The 22,426-nt window shown below is 45.6% G+C and overlaps 1 protein-coding gene across 5 annotated transcripts in view; it reads right to left on the reverse strand.

The window, feature by feature from the left end:
* CSMD2 (CUB and Sushi multiple domains 2) overlaps positions 1-22,426 on the reverse strand; it is a 577,361-nt gene that overhangs the window by 18,054 nt on the left and 536,881 nt on the right. For 4 of the 5 annotated variants that reach the window (XM_088791016.1, XM_088791015.1, XM_088791014.1 and 1 more), the window contains 8 exons: positions 16,947-17,120; positions 12,475-12,657; positions 8,732-8,908; positions 7,327-7,506; positions 6,747-6,920; positions 3,851-4,024; positions 3,461-3,534; positions 454-565 (listed from right to left, as the gene is read on the reverse strand). In XM_088791016.1, the coding sequence (XP_088647142.1) occupies positions 454-565; positions 3,461-3,534; positions 3,851-4,024; positions 6,747-6,920; positions 7,327-7,506; positions 8,732-8,908; positions 12,475-12,657; positions 16,947-17,120 (1,248 nt within the window). Of the gene's footprint in view, positions 1-453; positions 566-3,460; positions 3,535-3,850; positions 4,025-6,746; positions 6,921-7,326; positions 7,507-8,731; positions 8,909-12,469; positions 12,658-16,946; positions 17,121-22,426 lie in introns of those variants that run through there. The other variant, XM_088791018.1, reaches the window with a different exon arrangement.

A 22,426-nucleotide genomic window follows, 5' to 3' on the forward strand; every position in this document is an offset into this window, starting at 1 on the left:
CTCCCTTCCCCGCCTCCCCTCCCACATCCCAGCCTCGATGTCTACGGGAATGGCCAAGGTGGAGCTCAGGTGGGTATTGGCTTATCACCCCTGGCGGAACCTAAGCCTGTAGCACTTTCCCTGAAGGAAGAGGAGCAACTGTGGTTAAAAGGCTGAAATCTTCCCTCCTGAGGGCTGGCTTTGGTAGTTGTTAGTTTCTGCTGCCATTGGAAAGTTTCCTTTTTTCTTTTGCTAAGGCACAGGAATTCCCTTCAAACATCAGGAAGGCTTTTGTGCAGACATGTTTTCTGTGAGGCCCCAAGGAATGAGGATGAGAGACCAATATTGGTCCCAATGAGAAGTGTGCGCTCCCTGCCATTCAGAGCGTTCAAGCATGTCTCGGGTACCCAGTGGGGGAAGACGAGGTGTTGTCAGGAGGAGCTGTGATGGGATGCAGGTGAAGTCTGTACTCACGGACGCAGTCGGGCGGGGTTCCGCTCCAGGTCAGGTTGGGGAGGCAGGTCCTGGTGGTGGAGCCCTGCAGCAGGTAACCTTTCTGACAGCGGAAGAGCACGGTGCTTCCGACCTGTGGGGATGGAAGGTCCCATGATCACCTTCCATCCAGCAAATCTTCACAATCGCTGTCACTTGCCTGCTTACTTTCCCACGCTCCAACTCCTAACCCCGCCATCGCCGCTACCCACAACGCCCTTCTTTCGCTTCTCTGCCCGGTTAAATCTTATTTGTCCGTGGAGGCAGCTTATATTACGCTGCTTCCAGACGACCTCACCCAATCCCCCGAGCCAGACAGATCTCTGCTGTGGTGGACAGAGCCTGACTCACAATCAGAAGACCCCGATCTCAGGTCTGGCTGCGATGTTGGCTCCCTGAATGACACATTGCACAAAACTCTAACCTCGGTCCTCCTGTGTACAGAGTGGGGACGACCAACCCTGCCAAACTGCACTGGAATGTTGTGACACTCGAAGGCGCTGGTGGATTTGAAAGCATTTTATAAAATGTGAAGAACTGTACAAAATAGAATTATTACTTGTGTACGTGTCTCTTTCTTCTACGAAACTGTAAATTCCTTTAGGGCGGGAGACTTGTCTCCCTTACTGACGTGTCCCTTGGAGAATCTGGTACCGTGCTTCGTAAATCTCTGTTCAGCAGAAGTGCTGCCCTACCTCCATCTCTCCCTCTGCTCAGTTGTTTTCCTCATGCTCACCCTCCACCAGCCCTTCACCATCTAACTCGACACCCCTGCAACCACTACCAGCTCCATCTCTCGCTCTCCAATCCACTTGCCATAATGCTTCTGAGCTGCAACTTGGATAATACCATCTCCCAGCTCAAAACACTCACGTGTCTCTATGACCCATAGCAGCAAATGCAAACAAAGTGCAACTCTTAATTTCTACTCCCTTCCTCCATGTCTGACCTGTTTGTCTCTTGTATTTCATCATCTCATTCAGCAATTGGCGCCTTTATCCACCCAGTTGTGCAAATTGAAAACCTCAAGTCATCCTTGTTCCTTCCCTTCCCTTCAACCCCTCAATCCAATCCATCATCAACAAGTCCTCTTGGTTTTCCCTGCAAAACACGTTCTGACCCCTTTGCGTCTCTCCGCGCCCACTGTCACCAGCCTGGCCCTGTCCCATGTTCAGTCTTTTCCTGAGCCACTGTGATCCTGTCCTACTTGTCTAAGAGCCTCTATTCTTAACCTCCTATTTTCACTCTCTCGTCAGCATCCTGAGTGACAGTTCAAATGGTGGATCAGATCGAGTCACCTTCAAATGGTGTCCCATGGCATTGAGGATAAAATCCAAAATGCGTATCCTGGTCTCAAGGTCCTACGTGACTCGGCCCATGCCTTTCTCTCTTCAAAAATTATTAAGTGATATTTGCTGCACACCAAAGAATATATGGAACATATACAGACATAGCTCATAATAATACAATGGACCCCTTCAGTTGAACCCATTACCCAATTTAGGAGCTAAAACATTATTGATGGTGTAATGACCTGCGTGTTCCTTTGCTGCCCCGTAACTCAGCTCCCCCTCAGTGGTAACCAGTACCTTGAATTTTGTGTTTTTAATTTCCTTGCTTTGTTAAAAAATAATTCTATTACATATGCATACAAATACCTCTAAACAACACAAGATTTTCTTGGCTTTAATCTTTATAGAAATAGTATCATACCACCTTGGTCACTCGATACTATGTTTCTAAGATTCATCCATGCTGGGTAGAGCTGTAGTTCATTCATTCTCACGCCGTGTAACAAGCCAATTGTGCGACTGTACCAAGATTTTTCTCATTTCTTGGTGCAAGAGTGTCTCTGGTTGGTTTCTAGGGTTGGAACTTTTGGGTCCCAGAACACGTGAATATTGAACTTGACAAGAAAGGGCCAGATTGTTTTCCAGCCGTGCCTAGTTCTTGGGCTTAGCCCCTTCTCCCTGCCCACTGTGCTCCTGGCTGGCTGGCTCACCTGCTCTCCAGCCCTCCAAGCTGCTCAGCACGTCCCACCTCCGGGCTCCCTGCACTGGCTGCTCCATCTGCCAGGAATGCCCACCCAGCTCTGCATGGGGCTGGCCCTTCTCATCCTGGAGGCCACAGTTCAAGTTCAGGAGGGCTTTTCCCTCACTACCCTTCCTAAAGCACGAACCTGCCCTGTTGTACCACTTTTTATTGCATTGTGTGCAGCGCTTATCATATCTTGTTTATTGGCACCAGCCAGGGAGCTAGCTCCCTTAGAGCAGGCATGTGGCCTGTCTTGTTCCCACTGGATTCCTAGCACCTAGAATAGTTCATGGCAGTTAATACGTGTTGAATAAACACAGACTGAGTGAATAAATCATGTCCCTTGGCAAGATCCCAACCTGCCCTTTCCAGGTCAGTCCCTGATATTCCCCTGGGCACGTCTTGGGCTCCAGTTAATAGTCCTACCTTGAACACACCTCTACTTTCCTGCTTCCTGTTCAGTGTCCCATCCCGGGCTCTCCAGATCTCCTCCTTCTCCTGAAGCTCATGCTGAGCTGTGTCCACCTGGCCTGCATCCTCCCAGGATGCGCCCGTGGGCAGGGGCCTGCCCCCCGTGTGGCATCTCTCCCTCCACCCTGTTGAGCCCTGTCTTTGTGGTAGGGTCTGGGTGCCCTGAAGACAGAAGGTCCGTCTGTCTCACTCATTCCCGTATTTCCACACATGCCCTGCCCCAACTACTGCTGGGACGTGTTTGTGGAGTTCTAGGTAGACCTGTTTTTCCACCTCAGCTTCTTGGTTTGGTGTAAATGCCTTCCCATTTCGAAAGGGTGCTCCCCTGTGGCACAGTTCAGAGGCCGAGTGCTTCCCTTCTCCAGCTGATAAGGTCTTGTCCCCATCTAGTGCTGTCCCAAGGAAAGTCCCCGGGCCCTCCGAGGCTGACAGTGATAGAAAGTGACAGGACGGAGGAAGGCCCGACCTTGGCTGGTCTCGTTACCTGGTAGCCCTGCGAATTGTTCTGTACCCCAAACTGCGGCATGCCGGGGTCTGCACACGTGGTCAGCGCTGGGTCTGCATTGCCAAAAGAAGAAACAGACCACACGGTCACGGAAGCTTTCATTGCCTCCGCGCACTCTGAGAAGCAGAAGCAGAAAAGAAAACGGAACCATGTCCTGACTACCCCGCCTCTGGGTAGCTCCACCTGAGTCATACCCTTTGCTGACCATACGCTCTCTGTAGCACATTAACTGGCTAGTTCTCATCCTGCTCTGAGGAGACTTGTCCCCTTTTGCAGATGAGACCCCTGAAAACAGGGAAGGAAAGTCATCATCTTCGGCCCAAAAGAAAGATGTCCACAGCTGGGACTCTTCCCCAGATCACCTCTCACCTATGCAGCTGGGCTGGGTGCCACTCCACATCCCATCTGACTGGCAGAAGCGCCGTGGAGAGCCCACCAGCACCAGAGGGGGCTGGCAGGAGAAGGAGACAGACGACCTGTAGGAGAAGCCTCGGTCCTCTCTCCTCCCGTGGGGTGGGACACCAGGATCTCCGCAGAACACAGCTGGGAAGATGAAGGGAGAAAGGCAGGGCCAAGTTGCTTTCTAGAACCCAGGCTGCGATCCCACGGTCCCTCACCCCCACCCGAGCCTTTGTTCTCTGTGCTGCTTTCCTCCCGCTTCCACTGGCACTCTGGAAATGGAGGCAGCCCTGAGTAAATGACAACATCAGTGTGGCTGTTTCTTCTCCTTTCCTCGTTCAAAATGCTTATTAATAATTAACCAAGTAATGGAGTAACATTATAGGAAGTTTAGAACATCGAGAAAAAACCAACTCTAATCCACTACCCAAAACTCCCCGCCAACATGCATTTTCATGCTCATTCCCTTCTAGTACTAGTTTCGGTGCATGTAAACCTGTGCAAGGCTGCAAACCCATTGTCTAAGTGTGGTTTCATTCACTTACTAGTCTGTGAACTTTTCCCAGCTTTATGACGTACCTATCCTTTGTTGGCTACATAATTTTGCAGTGGCTGGTTGTACCATAATTACTGTCCATAGTAACTTTTACGTTGGCATTTTCTATTAGTATAAAGTTACGCATGGCCTTTCTTTCATTTGTATTATTTTCTTAGGGGAAATTCTCTGGGAGTGGACTCCTCTTTAAAGGTCTGAGTGTGTCCCAGCTCTTGATGTGTCCTGCCAAGTGTCTTTCCAAAGGCTGTGCATTTGCACTGTGATGGGTGGTGTCTGCAGTGTGCTCATGTCATTTAAATCATCAGATTATCATCAAAATTTGACTACTGAAGGCAAAGTTCCCCAACACATCACTTTAAGCACGAAGAACATTCTTTTTGCGATGATGAGAGAGAGTGTGTGTGTACATAGAATCTTGAGGTTCATAATCACATGCAAATGAATGGAAGCATGTGCCCTGGAACCTGGGGCATCCAAACCTGACCAATCAGAAGTCAGTCAAACGCTGAGTTGATCAGAAGTCCCAGTATCAAGAAATAGGCAACTCAAAAGGTGAGAAATACAAATGGATGACAAAGAAAGAGCGACTCAGTCTTGCTACTAAGTAATGTGATGCCAATTAAGATAACGGCATATCTTTTTAAACTCCTCAGCCTGGTAAATATTTAAAAATATTGACAAAAATCCATGGTTAATGAGGAAAAGAGTCAAGAAATATTCTCATAAACTGCTGGTGGGAGCATAAATTGGGACACTCTTTCTAGAAGACAGTTTGACAACATGTACAAAAAAAACCAAAACAAAAGTAGAGTGCACGTTGGCCCAGCTTTCTCACTCTTAGGATTTTACCACAAGGGTAAAGAAATGCCTTTTCTAGGGCTTTTTGTTGCAGAACTGCTTCGAACATGATTAAATTGGAGAAACCCAAATTCATCACCAGGGAGACGATCAGACAAATTGTGGCATCTGCAATAAGGAAATTCTTTAAGCCATTAAAAATGATGACGTGTAGATCAGTATGTATTGGTAGAGAAGGTGTTGCTGGCCTATCAATGAATACAAGTTATGAATTAGTACATATTGCATGATTCAATACCATTTATAGAAAATCATATACATGTTGCTGCAAATGCCAAACTGCAGAGTGATTGAGGTGGAAACACAACTATGGTTGTCTTTGGGAATTGAGAGTTTAGATGATTGTTACGTTCTTCTTTGCATCTTCAGATATCATGCAGTTTTTAAAAATAACTGCAATTCATTGCTAAAAAAGACAACTAAGCTATTTCTCAAGAAGAAAAGCAACGTTTCTAGACCAGACTCAACCCTGAGTCTTGCTCCTTTCCTGCTGTTATCCTGGGGTATGTGACGGTCTGATGGATTGACCTTATGCCAAACGCTGCTTTTCCTGAGTCCACTTTTGAATGGCTGGCCCTCATCTCTCCTGAAACTTCCCGTAAAGGCAGCAGATTTTCAGAGGTACCCAAACAGCGTCATGAGTATGTTGACAGCTTTCTGCAGAATTAGAAAAATGCCAAGTGGAAAGAAAAAAATAGGTCCTAGTCTTTGTCTGAAGCCTGGACACAGAGAAAAACTTCCAGAGCCAATTCACAGGCTGGGACAAGAATAAGTGACCTGGAGCCTGATTCTCGGGGGGACTTGATAAGAAATGAGCCCTATCCCATTGCAAGGTCTAAAACTATTGAATCACAATATTGCACATCTGAAACCAATGTAACTAATATAATATTGTATACCAACTATATTTAAATTTAAAAAAAATAATTAAAATTAAAAGAACATACAACACCAAAAAAAAAAAAAAAAAAAAAAAAAAGAGAAAAGAAATGAGCCCTGGAATGGACTTGGGGCTCTTTGGGACACATTGGGCCAGGAGGATAAGAAATAAAGTTTTTCACCAGAAAAGCATGAGCTTCCTAGGAGTCTTTTCTGTGTAGGGAATTTTCCATGAAGACAGCCATGTTTCCAGTACTGGGCCCCCTGCAGCTCTTTGGGTACCATTCCATCCGGTTCACAGCTTTTCAGGTTAAGAAACCCCTCCCTCATTTCTGGCACAATTTCCACCCACTGTGACTCCATACAAAGTCCATAGCCAGGGCTCAATTAAGACAACTCACATTTTCTTTCCTTAAACTTCCTTCCATCTTTAATAGTGTCTTTGACAAAACTCCCCACGATTTTGGGGAGCGGAGCACTATCTATTCTATACCTTCCAGTAGCAGAGCGCTGAGGAGGGAAGGGGGAGGGAGCCAGCAGATAGGATGCAGGAAAGGTCCTCAAGCAACTTACGGAAACACTGAGGCAGCTCTCCAGTCCAGGATCCATTTCCCTCACAGGTGAGCACCGCAGGCAGGGAGAGCTGGTACCCCTCCAGGCAGGCATACGTCACACTGGAGCCCCACGTGAAGTCAGACCCCACCACCTTCCCGTTGGGGATGAGCTGAGGTGGCTTGCACATGATGGCTGTGGGGAGACCAAAGCAGGCTGAGTTCTGGCGCCATCCTGAGGAAACCAGGCCCCAGTCACCAGCACTGATGTCGGCCGGCCGGGAGTCTGGGTTGAGCAGGAGAAAGCAGGAAGAACCCCCTCTTACTTTGGAAGCTCTGGCCTTTATGCACCGTACAACGCCCTCACTCAAGTGTGACAGCCCAGTCCTCTCTGCACGGCCCTCTCCTCGATGCTTAGAGCCCAGGCCTTCCCTTGGTCTCTTCTGACTCCTTCCTTGCAGATGTTCAGGGACCAGTCCTCCCCTCACACACCCCGTTAAGACGTCAGGGCTCTCACCCCTCCCTCCTAGATGGTCAAGGCCCACGTCTCAATTGTGTCTTTCCTTCAGCCCTCTGTCCACATCTGCATCCCTCTGACACACCTTTGCATACTGGCTTGGTACCATTCCATGTCCGGTCCTTGGTGCAGCTCAGCACGGACACTCTGTGTGACTCCATCATGTAGCCAGGGACGCACTGGTAGGTCACAGTTTTGTTGTACCTGAAGTCATTGCCCAGCCGGAGGCCATTGGCTGGAATCCCAGGGTCACCACAGTTTATGACTAGGTTGGGGAGATACAGCATTGTTCACTCCCGGTCCACACCCGCTTTCTCCCCAGCATTCTAATACCACTCCTATTACTCCCTGCACATGCCCAGGAAGAGAAACTGTCAGATCAGGAATGCCCTGTCCCCTCACAGGCTCCCAGTTGGGCACTGCCCATTCTAATGTCCACTGGGCCACGTCTCTCTGCAAGGGTCTTCCTGCATCCCCACTCTCCTTGCCTCCACCATCCTTATGCACTCCAGAAACTTGGGCTATGAAGACCATCCTTCTTATCCAAAACCCACCCCTCTAAGAAGAAGTACCCAGAGGGCAGAGTTCCTAAATGAGGCTGGGGCTCAGGGAGAGGAATGTTTCCAGGTTGAAGAGTCTAAGATGTGTTAATGGACCATACAGACAATTTGTCTGCTGGGGGCGGGGGTACATCTTGTCACCTGCTGTTCTGCCTGGGAGGCCTCTGTGGCTCAGTGGCCTAGAACAGGGTCTTATGACATATGCAATGGTCATACCTACGTTATGGTATCAAGTGAGGGTGGGGGTTGGTGAACTCTGGCCTTAGAACAAAAGTGAACTTGACATGGGATTTCAGATAGAGCCTGAAATCAAAGACGAGGACTCAGAAAGGGAGAATGTTGTCAGAGTCCCTCATCTTATCACTTCCCTCCATCTGGGCTCCACAGTTACTTGCTTTCCAAGGGAAAGGGTCTGGAGCGGCCCTTGAAAGAAGCAAAAAAGGGGAGCAGTGGGGCCACACCAAGCCTGAGAGCCAGACCAGGGTGGGGATGAGGCCAAGGGAGAGAAGGGCCTAACAAAGACGGCGGGTAATGGCAGTGTGGAAAGAGAATCAGGCTGAGAACTGGGGGTTTGCTCTAAAAGAGAAACAGACAGCCCAAGGAACTGGCTAGAGCCTGCAAAACAGCAAACCTATATGTCATATCTCAGCCTCTCTGAGACTCAGTCATCTCATATATCAAGTGGGGCTAAGAGTAGCCATTTCATGGGGTTGTGGTGACAATCAGATGACATCATGCATATAAAATAAAGCACTTAGCTCAGTGGCTGTCACCCAGTACACACTCAATAAATAGAGGCTTTTTGTATGGTTCTCATTCCCGCACTCCAGCCAGCCTTCCCAATCTCCCATGGACAGCTTTTCTCTTTGACATGGAGGAGCCCAATTGCTTCTGCTACCATTTGCCGTGGAGCCCAGAGGGCCTTCTCACCTATGCACTCTGGGTCACTGCCTGTCCAGGTGCCATTGACTGAGCAGTGCCGGCTGAGCAGGCCTGAGGCATAGTAGCCTTCCCGACACTCATAGACGATGGAGCTGGAGAAAACCAGGCCATCACTGAACATGACTCGGGCATTGCTTGGAGTCCCAGGGTTCCCACAGGAGATCACTAGGAAGACAAAAGAGCACATTATTCACCAGAACAAAGGCAGGTGTCACCTGGGGGACTGAGAAGTGCCCACCATGGAAACCATGTGCTACATCAGGACCCTGTAGGTTGAAATGCCCTTCATGCTGTTTTCGTGTCTGATCATCTCACCCTCAGAAGGGAGGGAGGGAGAGACCTGTATGAACCTTTTTTTCTAATTTCTAAAACATAAGGACTATATCTGTTTTATTATCACACCTAAAATTTTAAACAGTTCCTTAATATCTCCAAATATCTAATCAGTGCTTAATTTTCCTGAATTGTCTCTTTTCTGTTTTAACAGCTGATGTACTTGAATCATGACCCAAATGAGGCCCACACATGACATTCGGTTGGCACGTCTCTAAGCCTCTTTTATCCCCACTTTCTGGATTTGGCTAATTGCACCAAGGAGGTATTGTTCAACACCGGCCTCTGTCCCCTGTGGGTCCTGTAGTCAGGTGCTACTTTCTGGTCGGGTTAATTCATTCATAGGCAGTTTTCTGTCTTTCTTATCACGTCACATCAGGAGGCACAAAATGCCTGATTGTTTCCTCGTTCCGGATGTCGAGGCTGACCAATGAGTTGAGGTTTGCCTGCCTAATCTGGCAATTACAAAGTTCCCATTAGTTTTCCACTTAATGGTTTTAGCAGCAATTGATTGTTGACTAGATTCATTATTTCATCAGGGGATAGAAAATTCTGTAGTTCTCTCTGCATTCACTAGACTTCTTCAGTAAAGAACCTGTCCATCATCAAATATTTGCTTACCCTGAATTACGACTCATACAGGAAGGCTGGATAATGCTGGATTGTTTTTTAAATCAGATGTCAGGATGATGAGTTGGTTCCCTAGGAAGCTCCAAAGGTGACTGACACTCATTTGAACTCATGGACTTAAACTTATTTACTAGGTTGCCATTCATTGCCACTATTATTCTTATTGACGCCTAAATTGTCCCATTTTTGGCTAGGGGGAGCCTCTTCAGGTTGGCTTCTGAGTTCCTCTGACATGACCCCACTTGTCTTTGGTTAATTCCTTGTTGGAGTGACAAGATGTTCTAAGCTCATTTTGTGTATTTCCTGCCCCAGAGTTGGAACCAGCCATTTCTGTCAAGAGCTCTGGCTGAGTTTAGTGGAGGACAAATGTGGAAACCACAATCTGCGTGTGAAGGGTACTCATTGCTATTGAGCTGGTCACTGATTTGAGACTTTTAGGGAGGACAGAGCTGGGAAAATAACTTTTCAAATTGAAAATAAATGATGAGTTTATACTGATATTACCAATCCAAATTTAGGATTAAAAGCTTTTCCTTAACTTTTAAATTTTTGTATTGTATCTTTTTTATGCTGAAACTCTTCGGTCCTAGTGACAATAAATAATTTAAATTGGTTTTATCCACACATATTATGGTATTTTATATATGTAGTAGTTTCAGAATAGTAATACCAATGTTATTACTCACAATGTGATTGCTGAAAACAACTTAAAATGTCATTGCAGTTCACTTTGTCCTTAGGTATCTGTATCCTTAGATACCATGGTCAAATTTCATTTCTTCAAGTCAGTTGAAATTATTCTGTGGGTTCTTATATCACCAACTTTATACATAGTTAAGTTCACTTGTGTCCATTTTGATTTTGATACTTAGAGATTACTTATTTCTAATCTTTGATTTAATTTTATCTTGTAACTATGCTACACGGTCCCAAAGTCAAATCTATAGAATGATATGATTAGCATAATAAATAAGCCCTAATATCCATCTATTCAGCAAGTATTTGTGCACTTAGGTCCCAGGAATGCAGTGATGACCAAGCCAGGTTCCCTGCCCTTGTGGAGCTGAGTCTATCTTAACAACTTACCTATAAACAGATGAATTAAAATATGATATAATCAGTATTATACTTGATGGGAGAAAAAGCACTAACAAGGGAGCACCTCATTGGGGCTGCAGATAAGAATTTGAGGAGAGCCTTGAAGGATAAATGGGAGCTTATCAAGGGAAGTCATAAAGAGCTGTGTACATGTTACATACAAATGAAAATTCATTCAACAAACATATACTTTCAGGTCCAAACTCTTAGCCACTTACTTTCTGTTCCCTAAACACTCCCTACAAGTTGACTGACTCCATGTTGCAATCTGAGCGGCATGAAAGGGGACTTGGATCACAGTGGATATTTGAAAACATACTAAGTTTTCTCCTTGCCAACACACTCAGTACCACAGCTCTTTCTTACTATGTCTACAAAATCCTATAGAAACTAACTTTGCTCCCCCGAAAGACTTTGGGCAGACAAGTGGGGAGGGCACTGACTCCATTTGTATCTTTTCCTGGGCAGGCGTCCTCTGGTCACGGGCTAGAACATCTCTCCGTGCGCTGCAGGACTAGTCCACAACCCCAACTTCAGATATCTGGTTCTCTAACCACTGCCTCTTATCTCTTCAGCTCACGCCCTCTGGGATTCATTCTCTGGTGATTTCTTGGTCCTATTGGGACGTATAATCCATTGATCCCACCATTTTTGCCCCTGCCTCTTACTCCAAAAACCTGCTCCCCCCTATTCAGCTTAGAAGCCAAGAACAATCATAACCCTGCTTTGCGTACACCCTTGTCTCCTGTGCCACTTTCTGCTCATGTCTTAGTTGCCCGATAAAACCCCAGTCCTACACCTAAGGCATCACCTACCCTGCGCTTGTACCTATGCAGCAATATGTGGTTGAACAAAAACCCAGAGCAGTGCCGACTACTCTCACTTTCATTTAATGGCCTCTTACTTGGAGTGAGCCCTAGATGCTGCCTGGCAAAGATATATTTCCCTATTTCATTCCCACTCCTCTCTTGTTAGATGATGATTTCATATTGTCTCCTTCCTCTTTCAACATCTTCTCAACTATCTTACTCTCAGCTGTTAAACTGCGACCTAAATAGGAGAGTGCTATGCAGGCTGCCTTTCAGAGACAGAGGGATTTGAGGAGCAGCTACAAAAAGTTGGACTCTGGGAGGAGAAGTTCTGAAAAAGAGTTTTTTCACAAATTTAGGAGTGTGGGGAGAAATATAATTTTCCCTGCCAGGGCTACCTCAGGGAACAATATTCAGAGTTTATATTACTTTTAAAGGGTTTTTGAAAATTGGATTTCTCTTTCTTTTGGCACTTTGGATCCTTGTTTAACATGGTCTCTTCCCTTTAACTGTAAGTTCCAAGAGAGCAAGATGTGTCTGTCTCTGTCACCGCTGTGTCCCTCGGACATACTACAGTATTCAGCACATAGTTGTTGAATAACACTATATGGGGAAAAAGTGAATAAATGGTCTAAACTTAGTTTATTCTGGTTTCTTCCCTTCTTAGATGAGGGTGAGGAATACAATTGTCTTTACCTTACTAATGAGAATGCACGTGAACTATCTGTTGGTGTCCACTACCCACGAGGCTGAGGGTTCAAAGGGGGCCATGGATTTTATCTGTGCTGGTGAGAGCAGATGCTTGGGAGTGGGGAAGCAAGGGTAGGCAAAGGGGAAAAGCAGAAGGGTCACATACATTACCTCCACACTCAGGCTGCGTGCCACTCCACGAGCCGTTGGCTTGACAGGTGCGCTCTGACGATCCCCGGAGTGCATGGCCAGCTTCACAGCTGAAGCGCATCAGACTTCCTGGGGCAAAACTATCCCCCAAACGGATGCCGTGGGCTGGGATCCCAGGATCACCACAAATTCCTATGCTCATTCCTATGGACCAGAACCAAATAAACCCCATTGTTTTCAGCATGGAAGAAAAGAGAGTGGAGGACTAGGGGAAAGGTATTTGGCCATTAAAGGGAGGCAGTAGGCCCCACGAATTAGGGGGGTGAAAACTGACTGAGTCCAGTCTGAGTTACCTGGACAGACTCCTGCCTTACTACTCAGTGGTCAAAGAACACAAAGGTCCGATGTCACAGGGAAGTCGCTGAGGGCCACACAGCAAGGGAAGAAAGAAGGCAGAGGGAAGGTTCTGCGGTGGACCACGCCTCCATTCTTTGCCTGTGCCAGTGTGGAATGCCAGCGGTCGAAGCTGGCCGCATCTCTTCCTTCTCCTTTTTAACCCCTTTCCCGCCAATATCTGCTGATTCTAGGGTGCCCTCCCCATTCCCAGCGCCACTGTCTTAGCTCAGCATTATCTTGCCTGAACTATTGCAAGAGCCTCCTCACTAATGTCTCTTCCTTCTGAAAGTCTCCCTCCAACCTGTCTTCCATTTTACCCTCAAATCTTAACAATGAACAATCACCATCTGATCTTATTTCTTTCCTGCTGAAACATCTCCACTGGCTTCCCAGTGTCTACAGGATAAAGTCCCAACTCCTTTGCACAGCCTCACCTTCTCAGCAGCCCAGCGTGAATTCTGATCCTTTGGTTGAGGAGTCCCTATTCACAAATTACACAATACAGGTGAGCTCTGGGTTAAATATTGTAGACTCTCTCACTTCATTCTTTCTGCCTCCTGCTACATTTCTGCACTTCTCTGGGTTCCGGTATTGTACAAACCTACCCAAGAGATGGAGGAGGGTAGAGAACAGGAGACAAAGCCCAAGAACTAGTGCCTACAGGAGCCAGCCCATGTCACAATACAGAGACGTGTAAGAGACATCACTGGATCAGAGTAGGCTGTGGTTCGTGTGAGGAAGGGAGAGGAAAATTAAGGAATAAATGGCAACTGCATGAGAAGATGAAATACATCGGAGTGACACAGCTAGTTTGCTGGAGTCAAGAAACGTTTAAGTCATGTACACCCCACCATTTACCACTTATGTCTCTTTCTCTCAATCCTGGGATTACACACTTTTCTAGTCTAATCTCAGACTATGAAAACACCATGTTCCCCATTCTGTTCCCTATGAAGGGAGGGGGATCATTCAGCCTTCAACTCAAACATTTGACAAAAGAGGCCCTGTGACGTTTGGCCAGGTTTTCTTATCTTTTGAAGTTTTCCAGGATGTAGCTCACGGAACAGGCAGTATTGGGTCCCTTGGAAGGCAGCCCTAATGGTGAGTATCTGACTCCCACACTGGCTAGCTGACCTCAGCTGGAGCCAGCAATATTGTAAAATAGGCTGGAGGGTGGAACTTCCTAGTCTTGGGGGTTATCTGACAGAATGGCCCGTCCTGCTGCAGTGTTTGGAGCTTCTAATTCAATGATACAAGGGAGTCTGGGACGGAGTATTGTACCACGGGGGCAGCTGGCAACTGTTGGCTCTTACTGAAGAAGCACATCAGCAAGATGATGACCCTGAAGCATGGGCAATGAACTTTCCAAAGTACGTCTCAAATTTAGGAAATCTCTGCATGTCCTTGATGGTCCAGGGACTTATGACTCAAGGAAGGACTCAGGATATTTTGTTATGCATCATCTGGGTGAAAGGACTCTAGAGAATGAGGTTCAAAAATTTGACTCTGGAAACCTTCATTGTGTATTTCTTAGGACTGGCAGGAGATGCTGTTGCAAAAGTGACACCTGTAAGTTTCAGGAAGGGAGGATGATCTCCTGCTCCCTGGTACACACCTAGCGTTGCTTTCTAATTACCTGTTCTTCTCATCTCCCATTTTCTTACCCAAGGCATTTAAGATTCATTCATTCCTCAGACTTAGCATTTATAAGACCCCTTCTAATCCTGTCCTTGGAGGTCTCCAGGAAAGCTCTGCCCATGGTTCTGGTTGCCTAAGCGTCTGTTCATCCTTCATGCACACACACAGGAGATATGAGACTGCTAACTATTCCTCAGGATATCCAGGACCAAGCCTCAAACAGCAGACTGCAATGTCTCCCCTAATGAATGGGGTCCATGTCCCCTGAAGGTTCTCTTCTTCCTTCTTCCTTTTTCATGCTCAAGGTGTCCCATGCTTCTAAGTGTACCCTGCACACCTCTCATGTGGCCAAGGAACAATCCCCTCTTCCTTGCAGGACCCATATTTAGCAAGTCACAAAAGTATGAAATCTTAGGGTTGAAAGGGTTTTGCTGGTTTTCTTGCTTAGTTTTCTACTCCAGACAACAATTGTTTCTGTAATATTCCCAGTAGGTCATTTGCCAGCTTCTGCTAACACAACTCCACACAAGGGAGATTACAGTTTGGGAGAAAAGACGCTGGATTCCATGCCATGGGCCAGGAGAAGGATGTGTGGGTGGGTTATGTATGTGTGGGTAGCAGGTGCTCAGGGGTTTCTCTCTGGTTCTTTCTCCTCTACCCTGCACTTACTTCCCTTTCCCATGGGGAACAAAGATCCCCCAAATAGATCAAATGACTTTAAGAGCAGCATTAGCCTAATGTCCTAGGGAAGTGTCTAGAGGGGGAGCTTTATGCCAAGGGTTATTCACAGAAGAGACTGGGGCAAATGCAGGCTCAGATGGGCCTTCAATTTTCTTTTTCTCTTTTTTAATTAAAGTTTATTGGGGTGACAATTGTTAGTAAAGTTACATAGATTTCAGGTGTACAATTCTGTAATACATTATCTATATCTCACACTGTGTGTTCACCACCCAGAGTCAGTTCTCTTTCCATCACCATATATTTGACCCTGTTTACCCTCTTCTACAGCCTTCCTCCCCCCTTACCCTCTGGCAACCACTAGACTATTGTCTATGTCCATGAGTTTTTGTTCTTTCAGTTGTTTGTCTTGTTCTTTTGTTGTTTTCAGTTTTATATACCACATATCAGTGAAATCATATGGTTCTCTACTTTTTCTGTCTGACTTATTTCGCTTAGCATTATAATCTCTAGATCCATGGGATAGGCCTTTGGATCAGAAATGCCTGCCTTTCCTCTTTGGAATGCCTCTCCCTCCTGGAACTTGCCCTGTGAACGACTGAAGATGCCTCAATATACATGAGGCGTCCTCCCCATGTCACTTCCACTAGGGGTCCAAACAGAATGAGTAGTCTTCCTAGTCCAGGTTAATAGAATCCCGTGGTTCATACCTAGTCCTGCCCAGTTCATGAGCTGGGTGATTAATGGGATGTAGAGGAGGGAGGGGTCATTCTATTTCCTTCTGGAAACTAGCATCCTCATCCCAGCCCTGAACGCCTCTATTTCCTTCTGGAAATAGAATGACACGTCTGGGATTGCCCTGGGAAGCCAACTGTCCTGTGCAACAGTGGCCAGTACTTTGGGAATTTTTCCTTTCTGGGGAGACCTAATTAATATCTGGTTCAATATTCTGGCAGTACCCTTACTTTTTTTTCTTTTTTAAAGATTTTATTGGGGAAGGGGAACAGGACTTTATTGGGGAACAGTGTGTACTTCCAGGATTTTTTTCCAAGTCAAGTTGTTGTCCTTTCAATCTTAGTTGTGGAGGGTGCTGTTCAGCTTCAAATTGTTGTCCTTTCAGTCTTAGTTGTGGAGGGCGCAGCTCAGCTCCAGGTCTAGTTGCTGTTGCTAGTTGCAGAGGGCGCAGCCCACCATCCCTTGCGGGAGTCGAAGCGGCAACCTTGTGGTTTAGAGGATGCGCTCCAACCAACTGAGCCATCCGGGAGCTCAGTGGCAGCTCAGCTGAAGGTGCCGTGTTCAATCTTAGTTGCAGGGAGTGCTGCCCACCATCCCTTGCGGGACTCGAGGAATTGAACTGGCAAACTTGTGGTTGAGAGCCCACTGGCCCATGTGGGAATCGAACCGGCAGCCTTCGGAGTTAGGAGCATGGAGCTCCAACTGCCTGAGCCACCGGGCCGGCCGGCAGTACCCTTACTTTTGGGAGACGGGATTATCTGGGAACCCTAAATTGCGAGAATAGCTGTATCCTCCCTAGTTTGCAATCTCTTGGCTGTATGGGCTTGACCACAGCTAAGGGGACGAAGCTGGGCTCACATCACCAGGGGCTGAAGTACAGTTGGGACCTCTAATCGCTGTGCTCTCTGCCCATGAGGGATGGGATGAGGGTCCAAAAGGTCTGTTTCCTTCCTGTCCATCTGTCATACTCACACCTTGGGAGCCCATCCATCCCCCCTCAGCTAAGTGTCCCATTGGAGTCCGCTCCCCCATGCCAGGCCCCATACCTGAGCAGTGGGGCAGGGAGCCCGTCCAGTGCCCGTCCAGCCCGCACATGCGGGTGCTGTTTCCCACCAGGGTCCGCTTGCCGGTGCAACTGTAACGCACGACCGCCCCCACGGTATAGTTGTCTCCAGACATCTGGGAATGAGGTGGGGAGCCCGGATGGCCACAGGACACCACTGGGAGGAAGAGCAAACATCTCAGCAACTCTGCACAGGGATAGGTTGTCATCACGGGACACACAGTAGGGTGTTTGCAGTGACAGGCAGAGAGAAAGAGAAACCCCGGGTACCTATCGAAGCAAACTTTCTTCTGGCACACCCACCTGACATCAGCAGACAACACCTACTCATCTTGCTACAGTTTCCGTATCAGTGAAATGGGGAGTAATACCTGTTGTTTTAAGAGTTGAAGGGATAATATGCATGAAACTGCTCAGCAGGTAGTAGCTATGCAATAATATGTTTCCTTACTTTCTTGCCTCTTGTGCTCTCCTCTCCCTATTTCCTCACTGCTGTAGGACATACCTAAGATGTCTCTCGCAGAAAGGTGGTACACATAGCACTTATCAGACAAAAATGGACGATCGTCACCCTCGGATTGTCTGCATTGACCACAGGTTCCAGAAGGAGGGCCAGTTATAGTCCCTTCCCCACTGCATCATGCAGTTGCCCACATTCACTGTCCCCGACATGTTCCCTCAGTTGGCAAGTTCCCTTTCCTGAAACACCACAGTGTGACTGTGGAAACCAGTGATACGATTAGAATACTTGAGCTGAAGTGCACAGGTTAGGGCAGGGAGATGCTGTCAAGGGCACTGCACTTTGCCTCCCCGTTGTTCTAGCCACAGGTTGACCCCAGGTTCTGTCGTTGACTCAGTGCATATTTACTGAGTGCCTATTAGCTGCTGGGCACTGTTTTATGTGTTTGGGAGAATAAAGCCCATGCTCTCGTGGAGCTTGTAGTCTCGTGGGCGAAGACACTATAAATAAGAAAATATATAGGTAATTCTAGGGGTGCTATGAAGGAAAATAAAGCTGCATCAGGAAAGGGCGTTCAGGGCTGGGATGAGGATGCTAGTTTTGAGGAAGGTGGTCAGAAAAGATCTCTCTGAGGAGGTGACATGTGAGCAGTGATTTGAGTGATGTCAATTGGACAGCCATGCAAGATCTGGGTGAAAAGGACACCCTTTGTGTATTTGAGGACCAGCTAGAAAGCCAGGGCTGCTGGACGAAAGTGAACAGGAGAAGAATGGAAGAAGACATGTGGGAGAGGTGGCTAGGAGCCAGGTTATGCTTCTTCCGTAAGCATGATGGAATACTACTGGAGTGACATGGTCTGATACACGTTTTAGTAAGATCCTTCTGGCTCCTGTGTGGAGAACATTCCAGTGGGGCAAGAATGAGAAGGGTGTTGCAGTAGTTCAAGAAGAGACGATAATGACTTGGATGGACTAAACCTAGGGTATGTTGGGAGATCCCTGTAGCCATTGTTTATACCCAGAAAAGGCACAGGGCATGGTGTGGATGATGACCGGGACAGGTGATCAAAGGGATAAAATCTGAGTTGGGTTAACGCTGTCGCCAATGATGGAATTTTGGGCGGGCACAGAGATGGCATGAATAGGTTTTGTGTATCTCCACTTCTCACTGTGGTCTTATTGTGTGTCAAACACTGTTCTAGGTACTTGTGGTAGATTACTGGCAGAGACTGCTGCTAACAATTCCTCCCATCAAGCCGTGGAGCCTGTTTCTCCTCCGCTTTGAATCCGGGCTGGCCTTGTGACTTGCTTTGACCCTTGGGGTGTGGTGAAAATGACATTCGACCAGTTGTGACCTCAGAGGCCTGGCAGCTTTTGCCTTCATTTTCTTGGAATTGCCACCATGTAAGGAAGTCTGGCCTAGACTACTGAATGGTAAGAAATCCCATGGAGACAGGGACCATGTGGAGAACAATCATGATGCCCCAGTCAACAACCAGGAACAAGTTCCCTGACAAGTGAGTGAGGCCATCTTGGATCTTCTAGGCCCAGTCCAGACACAGGAGCCATTAGCAGGGTTTAGTGGAAATGTACCGTTTCCACTAATTATTAGCAATAAAATAATGGTTGCATTAAGCCTCTACACTTTGGGGTGCTTTGTTTCACAACAGATAACTAAAATAAAATGAATATGACTTCAGAGGTCTTGATGATGAGGGGTTGTATGTTGCCTACGGGAAGGATATGAACTATAGTCGCCAAAGGGCTGACTGTAGTGCATTGTTTGCAAAGATGGTCACCACAATTCTTCCCATCCCTGGACGAGCATGCCACTCCTTCCACTCCAAGAGATGGAGTCTATTATTTGCCCTCCCCTTGAATCTGGGTTGGTCTTGTGACTTGCTTTGATCAACAGACTGTAGTGGAATGAGGTTTTGGGGATTCTGAGCTCTGGCCTTAAGACAGCTTCTAACTTCCCTTTTTTTTGCTTTAGGAATTCAGCCTCCAAGTAAAGAAGACCAAGCCATTCTGCTGGAGAGAGTGGCCACATGGAGAGATGCCACGGGGAGAACAGCCAGTACTAAGGCCTTAAACAGGTAGGTGAGGCCATCTTGGATCCTCCAGTCCTAATTGAGCTACATGTAGCACAGATGAGCTATCCCTGCTGTGATGGTTTATTTTATGTGTCAACTTGAATGGACCTCAGGATGCCCAGATATTAGGTCAAGCATTTTCTGTGAGGGTGTTTCTGAATGAGATTAACATTTGAATAGGTAGACTGAGTAGAGCAGATTGCCCTTCCCAATATGGGTAGGCCTCACCCAATCTCTTAAAGGCCTGAATAGTACAAAAAGGTAGAGTAAGAGAGAATTCTCTTTCTGCCTGATGGTCTTTGAGCTGGGACATCAGTCTTCTGCCTTTGGATTCAGACTTGGAATTCACACCATTGGCTCTCCTGCTTCTCAGGGCTTCAAACTCAGACTGTAACTACACCATCTGTTCTCCTGGGTCTCCAGCTGGCCAACTACAGACTTTGGGACTTCTCAACCTCCATAATCACATGAGCCAATACCATAATCGGTTATTGGCTCTGTTTCTCTGGTGAACCCAGATGGATATATCTACTAAGCCATACCTGAATTTCTGACTTACAGAATTGTGAGAAAACAAAAACAGTTGCTACTTTAAGCCACTAAGTTTTGAGATGTCTTGTTACACAGCAATAGATAACTGATAGAGTGAATTTCAAGGATTATACTATTTATTCATTAAGACAACCGATGAGGTAGGTACCATTCTTATCTCTATCTTACTGATGAGGAAAATGAGGCATGGTGAGGAGAAGTAACTTGCCCAAGGTCACAGACCTATTCAACGGTATAATTAGTTCTTGAAATCAGGCAGGTTGAATCCAAGAGGCCACACTGGTAAGTACTATAGTTGACTCCCTTCTACAATGGCTTGGTCTTGGCTGTCAACTGAGGCATTGTGATTGTTCTCCACATGGTCCCTGTCTCCATGTGATTTCTCATCAGTGGTTACATTAAATGTGAATTAAACACATAAAAGGCAGATATTAGCAAAATGAATAGTAAACATGATCCAACTTTATAATGTCTATAAGAGACACACTTTAGATTCAAAGACACAAATAGGCTGAAAGTAAAAAGATGGAAAAAGATATACCATGTATACAGTAACAAAAAAAGAGCTGGAGTGGCTATCCTAATGTCAGACAAGATAAGCTTTAAGACAAAAATTGTTACTAAAAAAGAAGGGCATTTTATAATGACAAAAGGGTCAAGCCATCAAGATGATACAACAATTATAAACCTATATTCACCTAAAAGCAGACACCTCAAATACATGGAGCAAAAAGCTAGCAGAATTGAAGGAGAAATAGACAAACCAACAACAATAGTACGAGATTTAAACAGCCCACTTTAGATTATGGATAGAACAACCAGAGAGAAGATCAACAAGGAAATACAGTGAACAACACTATAAAACTAGAACTAACAATCATTCATAGAAAACTGCACTCAATGACAGCAGAATACAGTTTTCTTAAGTGCACATGGAATAATCTCCAGGATAGACTGTATGTTAGGCCATAAAATAAGTCTCCATAAATGTAAAAAGGCTGAAATCATACAAAGTATGTTCTCCAACCACATGCAATGAAATTAGAAATCAATTAACAGAAGGAAATTTGGGAATTTCACAAATATATGGAAATTGAAAAAACACATAACAATAACAACAACAATAACAACAACAAAACTCAGAAGAGAAATTAGAAAATACTTTGAGGTGAACAAAAATAAAAATATAATTTACCAAGTTATGAGATGTAGTGAAAGTGATGCTCAGGAGAAAATTTATAGCTGTAAATGCCTACATTGAAAAAAAGTTCTCAAACCAACAACCTAACCTTCCCCCTTAAGAAACTAGAAAAAGAAGAGCAAACTAAACCCAAAGCAAACAGAAGAAAGGAAATAATAGAGATAAATGAAAACAGAAAAAAACAGAGAAAATAAATAAAACCAAAAGTTTTTTTGAAAAGATCGACAAAATTGACAAATGTGTAGCTAGTCTAAAGAGAGAGAGACAAAGAGACAGAGAAAGGAAGAGAGAAAGAAGTTTCAAAATTTTAAAATCAGGAATGAAAGTTGGGCTATTACTATCAACCAACCTTACAGAAATAAAAGGCTTACAGGAGAATACTATAAACATAAATAGTTGCATACCAACAAATTAGATAACCTAGGTAAAATGGACAACTTCCTAGAAACACACAACCCACCAAAACTGACTTAAGAAGAAATGAAGTACCTGAATAGAATTATAACAAATCAATAGAATCAATTAACAATCAAAAAACTGTTATCAAAGAAAAACCCAGGACCAGATGACTTCACTATTGAAATCTACCAAACTTTTAAAGAAGAAATAACACCAATCTTTCTCAAACTATTCCTAAAAGTAGAAGAGAGGGCACTTCCCAACTCATTCGATAAGGCCAGATTATTCTGATACCAAAGGCAGACAAAGACATCACAAAGAAAGAAAACTACAGACCAATATACTTCATAAACATAGTTGTAAAAATCCTCAACAAAATACTAGTAAACCAAATCCAGTAGCATATTAAAAGGATTACACACCGTGACCAAGTGTGATTTGTTCCAGGAACACAAGCATGTTCAACATATGAAAACCAATCGGTGTAATACACCATGCTAATAGAATGAGGAAAAAAACCCCACATGATCATCCCAATAGATTCAGAAAAAGCATTTAAGAAACTACAACACCCTTCATGATAAAAATGTTCAATAGGCTAGGAATAGAGGGGAACTTCCTTAATCTAATAAAGGGAATCTACCAAAAACAAACAAACAAACAAACAAACAAACAAAAACCAGCTAACATCACACTTAATGGTGAGAAACTGAAAGCTTTTCCCCAAAGACCAGGGACTAGAGTGTCTGTTCTTGGTAC

This window comes from Rhinolophus sinicus, chromosome 14, assembly GCF_057876585.1.
Source record: "Rhinolophus sinicus isolate RSI-liver-muscle chromosome 14, RSI-T2T, whole genome shotgun sequence".
Lineage (NCBI taxonomy): Eukaryota > Metazoa > Chordata > Mammalia > Chiroptera > Rhinolophidae > Rhinolophus > Rhinolophus sinicus.